General features: G+C 32.7%; 1 protein-coding gene across 1 annotated transcript in view; it reads right to left on the minus strand.

Moving 5' to 3' along the window:
* Positions 1-15,620, minus strand: part of LOC102806043 (NAD(P)H oxidoreductase RTN4IP1, mitochondrial-like) — a 41,322-nt gene that overhangs the window by 14,700 nt on the left and 11,002 nt on the right. The window contains exons 2-4 of the mRNA XM_085499051.1: positions 11,346-11,560; positions 10,541-10,771; positions 5,198-5,439 (exon numbers count right to left, since the gene is read on the minus strand). Of these exons, the coding sequence (XP_085355177.1) occupies positions 5,198-5,439; positions 10,541-10,771; positions 11,346-11,560 (688 nt within the window). The remainder of the gene's footprint in view (positions 1-5,197; positions 5,440-10,540; positions 10,772-11,345; positions 11,561-15,620) is intronic.

Consider the following 15,620-nt stretch of genomic DNA (forward strand, 5'->3'; position numbering starts at 1 on the left):
TGTGGGATTCAACAATTGTATTGCACACCTACTAATGTGATAGATATTATTGCATCATCAAAACATTGTGTGGGATTCAACAATTGTATTGCACACCTACTAATGTGATAGATATTATTGCATCATCAAAACATTGTGTGGGATTCAACAATTGTATTGCACACCTACTAATGTGATAGATATTATTGCATCATCAAAACATTGTGTGGGATTCAACAATTGTATTGCACACCTACTAATGTGATAGATATTATAGCATCATCAAAACATTGTGTGGGATTCAACAATTGTATTGCACACCTACTAATGTGATAGATATTATAGCATCATCAAAACATTGTGTGGGATTCAACAATTGTATTGCACACCTACTAATGTGATAGATATTATAGCATCATCAAAACATTGTGTGGGATTCAACAATTGTATTGCACACCTACTAATGTGATAGATATTATTGCATCATCAAAACATTGTGTGGGATTCAACAATTGTATTGCACACCTACTAATGTGATAGATATTATTGCATCATCAAAACATTGTGTGGGATTCAACAATTGTATTGCACACCTACTAATGTGATAGATATTATTGCATCATCAAAACATTGTGTGGGATTCAACAATTGTATTGCACACCTACTAATGTGATAGATATTATTGCATCATCAAAACATTGTGTGGGATTCAACAATTGTATTGCACACCTACTAATGTGATAGATATTATAGCATCATCAAAACATTGTGTGGGATTCAACAATGGTATTGCACACCTACTAATGTGATAGATATTATAGCATCATCAAAACATTGTGTGGGATTCAACAATTGTATTGCACACCTACTAATGTGATAGATATTATTGCATCATCAAAACATTGTGTGGGATTCAACAATTGTATTGCACACCTACTAATGTGATAGACATTATAGCATCATCAAAACATTGTGTGGGATTCAACAATTGTATTGCACACCTACTAATGTGATAGATATTATTGCATCATCAAAACATTGTGTGGGATTCAACAATTGTATTGCACACCTACTAATGTGATAGACATTATAGCATCATCAAAACATTGTGTGGGATTCAACAATTGTATTGCACACCTACTAATGTGATAGATATTATTGCATCATCAAAACATTGTGTGGGATTCAACAATTGTATTGCACACCTACTAATGTGATAGATATTATAGCATCATCAAAACATTGTGTGGGATTCAACAATGGTATTGCACACCTACTAATGTGATAGATATTATAGCATCATCAAAACATTGTGTGGGATTCAACAATTGTATTGCACACCTACTAATGTGATAGATATTATAGCATCATCAAAACATTGTGTGGGATTCAACAATTGTATTGCACACCTACTAATGTGATAGATATTATAGCATCATCAAAACATTGTGTGGGATTCAACAATTGTATTGCACACCTACTAATGTGATAGATATTATAGCATCATCAAAACATTGTGTGGGATTCAACAATTGTATTGCACACCTACTAATGTGATAGATATTATAGCATCATCAAAACATTGTGTGGGATTCAACAATTGTATTGCACACCTACTAATGTGATAGATATTATAGCATCATCAAAACATTGTGTGGGATTCAACAATTGTATTGCACACCTACTAATGTGATAGATATTATTGCATCATCAAAACATTGTGTGGGATTCAACAATTGTATTGCACACCTACTAATGTGATAGACATTATAGCATCATCAAAACATTGTGTGGGATTCAACAATTGTATTGCACACCTACTAATGTGATAGATATTATTGCATCATCAAAACATTGTGTGGGATTCAACAATTGTATTGCACACCTACTAATGTGATAGATATTATAGCATCATCAAAACACTGTGTGGGATTCAACAATTGTATTGCACACCTACTAATGTGATAGACATTATAGCATCATCAAAACATTGTGTGGGATTCAACAATTGTATTGCACACCTACTAATGTGATAGATATTATTGCATCATCAAAACATTGTGTGGGATTCAACAATTGTATTGCACACCTACTAATGTGATAGATATTATTGCATCATCAAAACATTGTGTGGGATTCAACAATTGTATTGCACACCTACTAATGTGATAGATATTATAGCATCATCAAAACACTGTGTGGGATTCAACAATTGTATTGCACACCTACTAATGTGATATATATTATTGCATCATCAAAACATTGTGTGGGATTCAACAATTGTATTGCACACCTACTAATGTGATAGATATTATTGCATCATCAAAACATTGTGTGGGATTCAACAATTGTATTGCACACCTACTAATGTGATAGATATTATAGCATCATCAAAACATTGTGTGGGATTCAACAATTGTATTGCACACCTACTAATGTGATAGATATTATAGCATCATCAAAACATTGTGTGGGATTCAACAATTGTATTGCACACCTACTAATGTGATAGATATTATAGCATCATCAAAACATTGTGTGGGATTCAACAATTGTATTGCACACCTACTAATGTGATAGATATTATAGCATCATCAAAACATTGTGTGGGATTCAACAATTGTATTGCACACCTACTAATGTGATAGATATTATAGCATCATCAAAACATTGTGTGGGATTCAACAATTGTATTGCACACCTACTAATGTGATAGATATTATTGCATCATCAAAACATTGTGTGGGATTCAACAATTGTATTGCACACCTACTAATGTGATAGATATTATAGCATCATCAAAACATTGTGTGGGATTCAACAATTGTATTGCACACCTACTAATGTGATAGATATTATTGCATCATCAAAACATTGTGTGGGATTCAACAATTGTATTGCACACCTACTAATGTGATAGATATTATAGCATCATCAAAACATTGTGTGGGATTCAACAATTGTATTGCACACCTACTAATGTGATAGATATTATAGCATCATCAAAACATTGTGTGGGATTCAACAATTGTATTGCACACCTACTAATGTGATAGATATTATAGCATCATCAAAACATTGTGTGGGATTCAACAATGGTATTGCACACCTACTAATGTGATAGATATTATAGCATCATCAAAACATTGTGTGGGATTCAACAATTGTATTGCACACCTACTAATGTGATAGATATTATAGCATCATCAAAACATTGTGTGGGATTCAACAATTGTATTGCACACCTACTAATGTGATAGATATTATAGCATCATCAAAACATTGTGTGGGATTCAACAATTGTATTGCACACCTACTAATGTGATAGATATTATAGCATCATCAAAACATTGTGTGGGATTCAACAATTGTATTGCACACCTACTAATGTGATAGATATTATTGCATCATCAAAACATTGTGTGGGATTCAACAATTGTATTGCACACCTACTAATGTGATAGATATTATAGCATCATCAAAACATTGTGTGGGATTCAACAATTGTATTGCACACCTACTAATGTGATAGATATTATTGCATCATCAAAACATTGTGTGGGATTCAACAATTGTATTGCACACCTACTAATGTGATAGATATTATAGCATCATCAAAACATTGTGTGGGATTCAACAATTGTATTGCACACCTACTAATGTGATAGATATTATAGCATCATCAAAACATTGTGTGGGATTCAACAATTGTATTGCACACCTACTAATGTGATAGATATTATAGCATCATCAAAACATTGTGTGGGATTCAACAATGGTATTGCACACCTACTAATGTGATAGATATTATAGCATCATCAAAACATTGTGTGGGATTCAACAATTGTATTGCACACCTACTAATGTGATAGATATTATAGCATCATCAAAACATTGTGTGGGATTCAACAATTGTATTGCACACCTACTAATGTGATAGATATTATAGCATCATCAAAACACTGTGTGGGATTCAACAATTGTATTGCACACCTACTAATGTGATAGATATTATTGCATCATCAAAACATTGTGTGGGATTCAACAATTGTATTGCACACCTACTAATGTGATAGATATTATAGCATCATCAAAACATTGTGTGGGATTCAACAATTGTATTGCACACCTACTAATGTCTTGCAGTGAAAAAGAAAAAAATCACCTATTGGTGATAAATTGTCACACATGTAAAATAAATAATGAAAAAAAATAGAAAAAATGATTTCCAGAAAAATTAATGCAAAAAAAACACATTCAAAATACTTTTAAAACACTTTGAAGTTGCTACACACTATTTTATGTAATACACTGTATGTTGAAAAGAAATAACTACCGGTATGTACCAGTATGTACCAGTATGTATCAGTATGTATCGGTATGTACCGGTATGTACCAGTAAGTACCAGTAAGTACCGGTATGTACCGGTATGTACAAGAATATACCAATATGTACCGGTATGTATCAGTAACTACCAGTGTATACCAGTATGTACCAGTATGTACATACCGGTATGTACCAGTATGTACCGGTGTATACCATTATGTACCAGTATGTACCAGTATGTATTGGTATATACCAGTGTGTACCAGTATGTACCGGTATATACCAGTATGTATCAGTATGTATTGGTATGTACCAGTATATACCAGTATGTATCGGTATGTATCGGTATGTACTAGTAAGTACCAGTATATACCAATATGTACCGGTATGTATCAGTAACTACCGGTATATTCCAGTATGTACCAGTATGTACCAGTATATACCAGTATGTATCAGTATGTATTGGTATGTACCAGTATATACCAGTATGTATCAGTATGTATCAGTAACTACCAGTATGTACCAGTAAGTACCAGTATGTACCGGTATGTACCAGTATATACCAATATGTACCGGTATGTATCAGTAACTACCGGTATATACCAGTATGTACCAGTATGTACCGGTATGTACCAGTATGTATTAACCTTTTCACCACAGGACTTTCTCACCCACATTTTTTGACCTTTTTCTTTATATTCTTCAAAATTTCTGAAAATGAACCCTAATTTTCAGAGACAAATTTGAGTCAATTTTCAGTTTTTACTCAAACAATTTAGATATTTTTGTCCCAATCTTCTGAAGGAAAGTGCAGACTATAAACAAGAATTGATGATGAAATCAGGGAACTAATGGTGAAGAGATAAAAGATGTAAATATAGATAAACTCACTGGTTTTTATTGGCAATGCAATATTTTCTATAAATCCTTGGTGTCCAAACACGGCAATTTGAAAACTTTGTTTGAGACATATCATATCATACCAGTCATTGACATGTGTATACATCTTCATGGGAAAGTTCATCTGTTTAAATCTATACACATTAATAACACACATAATATCAGCGACAGTAAACGTATCACCAACCAACCACGCACTTTCAAGCAAATGCTTTTCCATCTCTTCAAAAAAACTGAAAATAAAATAATTTATTAATACATAATCTCAATAATATAAATGTCAAATTTATTATGTTATTTTATGTGTAATGTTGTCACTCATTTTTTATGTAGCCAAACTTTTTATTTTCGCTGATTGATCTCATCTCTAACAAAAAATAGAAAATTAACTGTGTAGGAATGCAAATAGTGTGTATTATCACTTGGTTGAAATAGAAAGCAGTTAATTGGTGTTTTGAATTAGTTATTTCATTTGGAATTGATGTTTTAACATGTCTTTACTAACTCCAGTGTATAAACATGTATTTACTGACTCCAGTGTATAAACATGTCTTTACTGACTCCAGTGTATAAACATGTCTTTACTGACTCCAGTGTATAAACATGACTTTACTGACTCCAGTGTATAAACATGCCTTTACTGACTCCAGTGTATAAACATGTCTTTACTGACTCCAGTGTATAAACATGTCTTTACTGACTCCAGTATATAAACGTGCCTTTACTGACTCCAGTGTATAAACATGTCTTTACTGACTCCAGTGTATAAACATGTCTTTACTGACTCCAGTGTATAAACATGTCTTTACTGACTCCAGTGTATAAACATGTCTTTACTGACTCCAGTGTATAAACATGTCTTTACTGACTCCAGTGTATAAACATGTATTTACTGACTCCAGTGTATAAACATGTCTTTACTGACTCCAGTGTATAAACATGTCTTTACTAACTCCAGTGTATAAACATGTCTTTACTGACTCCAGTGTATAAACATGACTTTACTGACTCCAGTGTATAAACGTGCCTTTACTGACTCCAGTGTATAAACATGTCTTTACTGACTCCAGTGTATAAACGTGCCTTTACTGACTCCAGTGTAAAAACGTGTCTTTACTGACTCCAGTGTATAAACGTGTCTTTACTGACTCCAGTGTATAAACGTGTCTTTACTGATTCCAGTGTATAAACATGTTTTTACTGACTCCAGTGTATAAACGCGTCTTTACTGACTCCAGTGTATAAACGCGTCTTTACTGACTCCAGTGTATAAACGTGTCTTTACTGACTCCAGTGTATAAACGTGTCTTTACTGACTCCAGTGTATAAACGTATCTTTACTGATTCCAGTGTATAAATGTGCCTTTACTGACTCCAGTGTATAAACGTGCCTTTACTGACTCCAGTGTATAAACGTGTCTTTACTGACTTCAGTGTATAAACGTGCCTTTACTGACTCCAGTGTATAAACGTGTCTTTACTGACTCCAGTGTATAAACATGTCTTTACTGACTCCAGTGTATAAACGTGCCTTTACTGACTCCAGTGTATAAACGTGCCTTTACTGACTCCAGTGTATAAACGTGCCTTTACTGACTCCAGTGTATAAACGTGTCTTTACTGACTCCAGTGTATAAACATGCCTTTACCGACTCCAGTGTATAAACATGTCTTTACTGACTCCAGTGTATAAACATGTCTTTACTGACTCAGTGTATAAACATGTCTTTACTGACTCCAGTGTATAAACATGTCTTTATTGACTCCAGTGTATAAACATGTCTTTACTGACTCCAGTGTATAAACATGTCTTTACTGACTCCAGTGTATAAACATGTCTTTACTGACTTCAGTGTATAAACATGTCTTTACTGACTCCAGTGTATAAACATGTCTTTACTGACTCCAGTGTATAAACGTGCCTTTACTGACTACAGTGTATAAACATGCCTTTACTGACTCCAGTGTATGAACATGTCTTTACTGACTCCAGTGTATAAACATGTCTTTACTAACTCCAGTGTATAAACATGACTTTACTGACTCCAGTGTATAAACATGACTTTACTGACTCCAGTGTATAAACATGACTTTACTGACTCCAGTGTATAAACATGTCTTTACTAACTCCAGTGTATAAACATGACTTTACTGACTCCAGTGTATAAACATGACTTTACTGACTCCAGTGTATAAACTTGCATGTCTTTACTGACTCCAGTGTATTAACATGTCTTTACTAACTCCAGTGTATAAACATGACTTTACTGACTCCAGTGTATAAACATGACTTTACTGACTCCAGTGTATAAACATGACTTTACTGACTCCAGTGTATAAACATGTCTTTACTAACTCCAGTGTATAAACATGACTTTACTGACTCCAGTGTATAAACATGACTTTACTGACTCCAGTGTATAAACGTGCATGGCTTTACTGACTTCAGTGTATAAACATGTCTTTACTGACTTCAGTGTATAAACATGTTTTTACTAACTCCAGTGTATAAACATGTCTTTACTAACTCCAGTGTATAAACATGTCTTTACTGACTCCAGTGTATAAACGTGCCTTTACTGACTAGTGTATAAACGTGCCTTTACTGACTCCAGTGTATGAACATGTCTTTACTGACTCCAGTGTATAAACATGTCTTTACTGACTCCAGTGTATAAACATGTCTTTACTAACTCCAGTGTATAAAAATGACTTTACTGACTCCAGTGTATAAACATGACTTTACTGACTCCAGTGTATAAACATGACTTTACTGACTTCAGTGTATAAACATGTCTTTACTAACTCCAGTGTATAAACATGTCTTTACTGACTCCAGTGTATAAACGTGCCTTTACTGACTACAGTGTATAAACGTGCCTTTACTGACTCCAGTGTATGAACATGTCTTTACTGACTCCAGTGTATAAACATGTCTTTACTGACTCCAGTGTATAAACATGTCTTTACTAACTCCAGTGTATAAACATGACTTTACTGACTCCAGTGTATAAACATGACTTTACTGACTCCAGTGTATAAACATGACTTTACTGACTCCAGTGTATAAACATGTCTTTACTAACTCCAGTGTATAAACATGACTTTACTGACTCCAGTGTATAAACATGACTTTACTGACTCCAGTGTATAAACGTGCATGTCTTTACTGACTCCAGTGTATAAACATGTCTTTACTGACTTCAGTGTATAAACATGACTTTACTGACTCCAGTGTATAAACATGACTTTACTGACTCCAGTGTATAAACATGACTTTACTGACTCCAGTGTATAAACATGTCTTTACTAACTCCAGTGTATAAACATGACTTTACTAACTCCAGTGTATAAACATGACTTTACTGACTCGTGTATAAACATGACTTTACTGACTCCAGTGTATAAACGTGCATGTCTTTACTGACTCCAGTGTATAAACATGTCTTTACTGACTTCAGTGTATAAACATGTTTTTACTAACTCCAGTGTATAAACATGTCTTTACTAACTCCAGTGTATAAACATGACTTTACTGACTCCAGTGTATGAACATGTCTTTACTGACTCCAGTGTATAAACATGTCTTTATTGACTCCAGTGTATAAACATGTCTTTACTAACTCCAGTGTATAAACATGTCTTTACTAACTCCAGTGTATAAACATGACTTTACTGACTCCAGTGTATAAACATGACTTTACTGACTCCAGTGTATAAACATGACTTTACTGACTCCAGTGTATAAACATGACTTTACTGACTCCAGTGTATAAACATGACTTTACTGACTCCAGTGTATAAACATGTCTTTACTAACTCCAGTGTATAAACATGACTTTACTGACTCCAGTGTATAAACGTGCATGTCTTTACTGACTCCAGTGTATAAACATGTCTTTACTGACTTCAGTGTATAAACATGTTTTTACTAACTCCAGTGTATAAACATGTCTTTACTAACTCCAGTGTATAAACATGACTTTACTGACTCCAGTGTATGAACATGTCTTTACTGACTCCAGTGTATAAACATGTCTTTATTGACTCCAGTGTATAAACATGTCTTTACTAACTCCAGTGTATAAACATGACTTTACTGACTCCAGTGTATAAACATGAATTTACTGACTCCAGTGTATAAACATGACTTTACTGACTCCAGTGTATAAACATGTCTTTACTAACTCCAGTGTATAAACATGACTTTACTGACTCCAGTGTATAAACATGACTTTTCTGACTCCAGTGTATAAACATGTCTTTACTGACTCCAGTGTATAAACATGTCTTTACTGACTCCAGTGTATAAACATGTCTTTACTGACTCCAGTATATAAACGTGCCTTTACTGACTCCAGTGTATAAACATGTCTTTACTAACTCCAGTGTATAAACATGTCTTTACTGACTCCAGTGTATAAACATGTCTTTACTGACTCCAGTGTATAAACATGTCTTTACTGACTCCAGTGTATAAACATGTCTTTACTGACTCCAGTGTATAAACATGTCTTTACTGACTTCAGTGTATAAACATGTCTTTACTGACTCCAGTGTATAAACATGTCTTTACTGACTCCAGTGTATAACATGTCTTTACTGACAGTGTATAAACGTGTCTTTACTGACTCCAGTGTATAAACATGTCTTTACTGACTCCAGTGTATAAATGTGTCTTTACTGACAGTGTATATACCCAGTACATGCATAAACCGATTTAAATTCACGAGACAAATTTTTATCCATTTTGTGAGTCAGTGAAAAAAAGAAACATTGTAGTTGTGGGATTTCACTTTTATCTTTAAAGGGTGATGTTTGTTGAGTTATGCATGTGTGACATTTGTGTTGATAAATATTGATTTTCCCACAATCCAATGCGCTTTTCTAATGAAAATCACAACTATAAGGTGTACCTGAAAATGATCGATTTAACAAAATATCATTAAAAATTGGACTATTATAATAGAGATATTGATTTCTTCCATGATACAGTGAAGGCCACAAAACTGGGGTCATTATAATAAACATTTCCTACATTTTTATAAATTAAAATGGATGTTCAAATTGATCAATCTGAAGATTGTGACATCAATATTAGTTATAGTTAATGAGATAGTTCAACATTATCCATTCTGCTTTATTTTAATCAAGTGAGTTGCCATAGTTTCTATGTAATGTGAAGGCAAGTGTATACACACTTCAGACAAATACTATTATATATTTGAATTGGAATGAAAGCTGATGATTGGTATTTGAAATTTGTCTTTAATTATGTTTATAAGCCCCAGCTTTGTGACTTTCACTGTGTCATTTTTTTAAAATGATTATTACCTGTGAATAATTTCAATTTTTTCCTGCAATAATTCCATGGAAAATCCCTCACGGAAAGACAGATGAAAATTATAGAGATCTCTGTCAACAAAACTCTGGGATAATTTATGCAGACTCTGATCACTTTTCTGTGCGAGTCTTCCAAAGAGAAAATAAAATGACATGTACTTTAGAGGTCTCTGGATGCTGTCGCTTAGCAACAGCCACTTATGCATAGCCTCCTGTCCAATTCTAGAGAAATAAATGGAAATGAAATGAAATAAAGCATGCATCCATCATCAACAGTTTTATAATAATGTGTAAAGGTTTTATTGACATAAAATCAATTTTATCAAATAATTAATAATAAACTGAAAAGTGAAATGAAATCAACGCAAAATTAAGATTGAATTTAGTGAAAATTACAAAAAATGTGATCAAATTTACTCAAATTCAAGCAAAAAAAATTTTGCATTCGAAAGGATAAGTAAAGTATGAGGTTCTTTCATTTTATCAATGTAAGTCGGTTGTCAGCCATTGTGGTTATTTTGACAATCATCTTTACTTCAGAAGATTGGGACAAAAATAGCAAACTTTTATTGAATCAAATCTGAAAATTGACTAAAATTTTGTCTGTTGACTCCAAAATTAGGGCTCATTCTAAGAAATATTGAAGATTATAAAAAAAAATTAGAAAACTTTAGGCGAGAAAGTCCGGTGATGAAAAGGAAAAAAGCAAGCTTTACTAAATCCTCCATGTTTAAAATTACTTTTGTGAATAGTGTTTCATGGAATTAAAAACTGGCATAGTTGGTAACAGGATTACCTGCTTCTAGGTTTCAGTCGTGGTTCTGGGAAATGTTTTTCTAAGTATTTCACGATATCATTAGTCTCTGTGATTGTGACACCATCATGGATTAGCACCGGAACTAAACCATTGGGATTGATTTCCAGGAATTCTTCAGTCAGGTTTTCCTCCTTAGCCAGATTAATGTGGTGGTCGAACCAGTGTAAATGCTTCTCTGCTAAATAAAACCTAACCTGTTAAAATTAAGATATAAAACATTTGATGAAAGAATTGAATCATTTCTACATAAGTAAGGCAACGCATGTACCATTCCAAACATTCCGATCGAGAAATGGATAATGATAAAAACAATGGTTTGCTTCTTCTTGTAGAGAAAATTGAAAAATGATGTTGTGAGACTGTTTTAATGTTTTTCATATTTTTGAATACCACAAGACATGTATAACATCCTCTGAGGTAGCGTATTACATCAGGATTTATACTGCCTAATTTTAGAGAAAAAAGAAACAATAAAAAATCAATCTTGGCTATTGCATCTCTATCCATTTCATAACTAGAAAACAATGTTACAGAAAATGTAATTTCTGTAGTCTGTATGGTTTAAATAATAACTGGGTTTTATTTCCACTTCTTTCTGTGATAGCTATATGTGTTAAATTAAAAACCAACTTAATATGTTAACAATGCAATGTACTGTCAAATAATTTGTATGTTAACAATGCAATGTACTGTGAAATAATATGTATGTTAACAATGCAATGTACTGTGAAATAATATGTATGTTAACAATGCAATGTACTGTGAAATAATATGTATGTTAACAATGCAATGTACTGTGAAATAATATGTATGTTAACAATGCAATGTACTGTGAAATAATATGTATGTTAACAATGCAATGTACTGTGAAATAATATGTATGTTAACAATGCAATGTACTGTGAAATAATATGTATGTTAACAATGCAATGTACTGTGAAATAATATGTATGTTAACAATGCAATGTACTGTGAAATAATATGTATGTTAACAATGCAATGTACTGTGAAATAATATGTATGTTAACAATGCAATGTACTGTGAAATAATATGTATGTTAACAATGCAATGTACTGTGAAATAATATGTATGTTAACAATGCAGTGTACTGTGAAATAATATGTATGTTAACAATGCAATGTACTGTGAAATAATATGTATGTTAACAATGCAATGTACTGTGAAATAATATGTATGTTAACAATGCAATGTACTGTGAAATAATATGTATGTTAACAATGCAATGTACTGTGAAATAATATGTATGTTAACAATGCAATGTACTGTGAAATAATATGTATGTTAACAATGCAATGTACTGTGAAATAATATGTATGTTAACAATGCAATGTACTGTGAAATAATATGTATGTTAACAATGCAATGTACTGTGAAATAATATGTATGTTAACAATGCAATGTACTGTGAAATAATATGTATGTTAACAATGCAATGTACTGTGAAATAATATGTATGTTAACAATGCAATGTACTGTGAAATAATATGTATGTTAACAAATGCAATGTACTGTGAAATAATATGTATGTTAACAATGCAATGTACTGTGAAATAATATGTATGTTAATGCAATGTACTGTGAAATAATATGTATGTTAATGCAATGTACTGTGAAATAATATGTATGTTAACAATGCAATGTACTGTGAAATAATATGTATGTTAACAATGCAATGTACTGTGAAATAATATGTATGTTAACAATGCAATGTACTGTGAAATAATATGTATGTTAACAATGCAATGTACTGTGAAATAATATGTATGTTAACAATGCAATGTACTGTGAAATAATATGTATGTTAACAATGCAATGTACTGTGAAATAATATGTATGTTAACAATGCAATGTACTGTGAAATAATATGTATGTTAACAATGCAATGTACTGTGAAATAATATGTATGTTAACAATGCAATGTACTGTGAAATAATATGTATGTTAACAATGCAATGTACTGTGAAATAATATGTATGTTAATGCAATGTACTGTGAAATAATATGTATGTTAACAATGCAATGTACTGTGAAATAATATGTATGTTAACAATGCAATGTACTGTGAAATAATATGTATGTTAACAATGCAATGTACTATGAAATAATATGTATGTTAACAATGCAATGTACTGTCAAATAATATGTATGTTAACAATGCAATGTACTGTCAAATAATATGTATGTTAACAATGCAATGTACTGTCAAATAATATGTATGTTAACAATGCAATGTACTGTCAAATAATATGTATGTTAACAATGCAATGTACTGTCAAATAATTTATTTTAGCTGGAATAAATTTTTGCTGGAAAAGCTTTTTGGGTGTTTTGTATGGAATGTATTTTCACTGATTTTTGATGAGTTGAATGTGAGACATAGGAAAAAAAAAATATTCGCTGGATTATATTTTCACTGAAGCATCCCTTCAGTGAAAATAGCAAAAAATAAATTCCAAACGGAAATAAAGTATTCTACAGTATTGCTTCCATCTCAAACCAATCATCTTCACCAGTCAAGGTTAATATATTCGACAATCGCTTCACCACTATATCTTAGCTGAATTTCTACTATCAATAATATCAAACACAGCAGCACATAATCTGGTGAATTTCTGATGCATTCTGGTCCAAATACAGCTTTTCCTAACACTATCATTCACTTTGTATCCATGCAAATCAGACAATGCACTTAAAGCAATGAGCATCATTATCCGCTGAAATAACTCCCTCCTTTACCTTAGAGATATTATCTATGTGTAAATAATCACAGCTAGCGAATTCTTTCACACTATTAAAGAAATAAAAAAATCCTACTACAGCTATATCTCTCTATATCACAGTCACTTGGGGGCTGAAAATCAATAAATACTAATTTTTAAAAAAATCATCCGCTATATACATAGAGCGGATGATTTTTTTTTTTAAATTAGTATTTATTGATTTTCAGCCCCCAAGTAACTGTGCTCTATATACTAGTAATTGGATTGTCTAATTTTTAATACAACAATAATTCAACCACCTGGATGGAAATATGACCACATTTTGCATGATTTCAAATGGTTTGATATGAAATGAACATCACATTTGAAATCATGCAAAATGATCTTATGATTAATTCTGTATATAGTCTATGAGGTATTGCGTACTGCAATATGAGGTAATCTTTAAGGTGTCCATGTCTGGGATTGTGTACTGCAATATGAGGTAATCTTTAAGGTGTCCATGTCTGGGATTGTGTACTGCAATATGAGGTAATCTTAAAGGTGTCCATGTCTGGAATTGTATACTGCAATATGAGGTAATCTTAAAGGTGTCCATGTCTGGAATTGTATACTGCAATATGAGGTAATCTTTAAGGTGTCCATGTCTGGGATTGTGTACTGCAATATGAGGTAATCTTAAAGGTGTCCATGTCTGGAATTGTATACTGCAATATGAGGTAATCTTAAAGGTGTCCATGTCTGGGATTGTGTACTGCAATATGAGGTAATCTTTAAGGTGTCCATGTCTGTGATTGTATACTGCAATATGAGGTAATCTTAAAGGTGTCCATGTCTGGAATTGTGTACTGCAATATGAGGTAATCTTTAAGGTGTCCATGTCTGGGATTGTGTACTGCAATATGAGGTAATCTTTAAGGTGTCCATGTCTGGGATTGTGTACTGCAATATGAGGTAATCTTTAAGGTGTCCATATCTGGGATTGTATACTGCAATATGAGGTAATCTTTAAGGTGTCCATATCTGGGATTGTATACTGCAATATGAGGTAATCTTTAAGGTGTCCATGTCTGGGATTGTGTACTGCAATATGAGGTAATCTTTAAGGTGTCCATATCTGGGATTGTATACTGCAATATGAGGTAATCTTTAAGGTGTCCATATCTGGGATTGTATACTGCAATATGAGGTAATCTTTAAGGTGTCCATATCTGGGATTGTATACTGCAATATGAGGTAATCTTTAAGGTGTCCATATCTGGAATTGTGTACTGCAATATGAGGTAATCTTTAAGGTGTCCATGTCTGGGATTGTGTACTGCAATATGAGGTAATCTTAAAGGTGTCCATGTCTGGGATTGTGTACTGCAATATGAGGTAATCTTAAAGGTGTCCATGTCTGGAATTGTGTACTGCAATATGAGGTAATCTTAAAGGTGTCCATGTCTGGAATTGTATACTGCAATATGAGGTAATCTTAAAGGTGTTGATGTCTGGAATTGTGTACTGCAA

This window comes from Saccoglossus kowalevskii, chromosome 5 (genome assembly GCF_978046115.1).
Source record: "Saccoglossus kowalevskii chromosome 5, keSacKowa6.1, whole genome shotgun sequence".
NCBI classification, from domain to species: domain Eukaryota; kingdom Metazoa; phylum Hemichordata; class Enteropneusta; family Harrimaniidae; genus Saccoglossus; species Saccoglossus kowalevskii.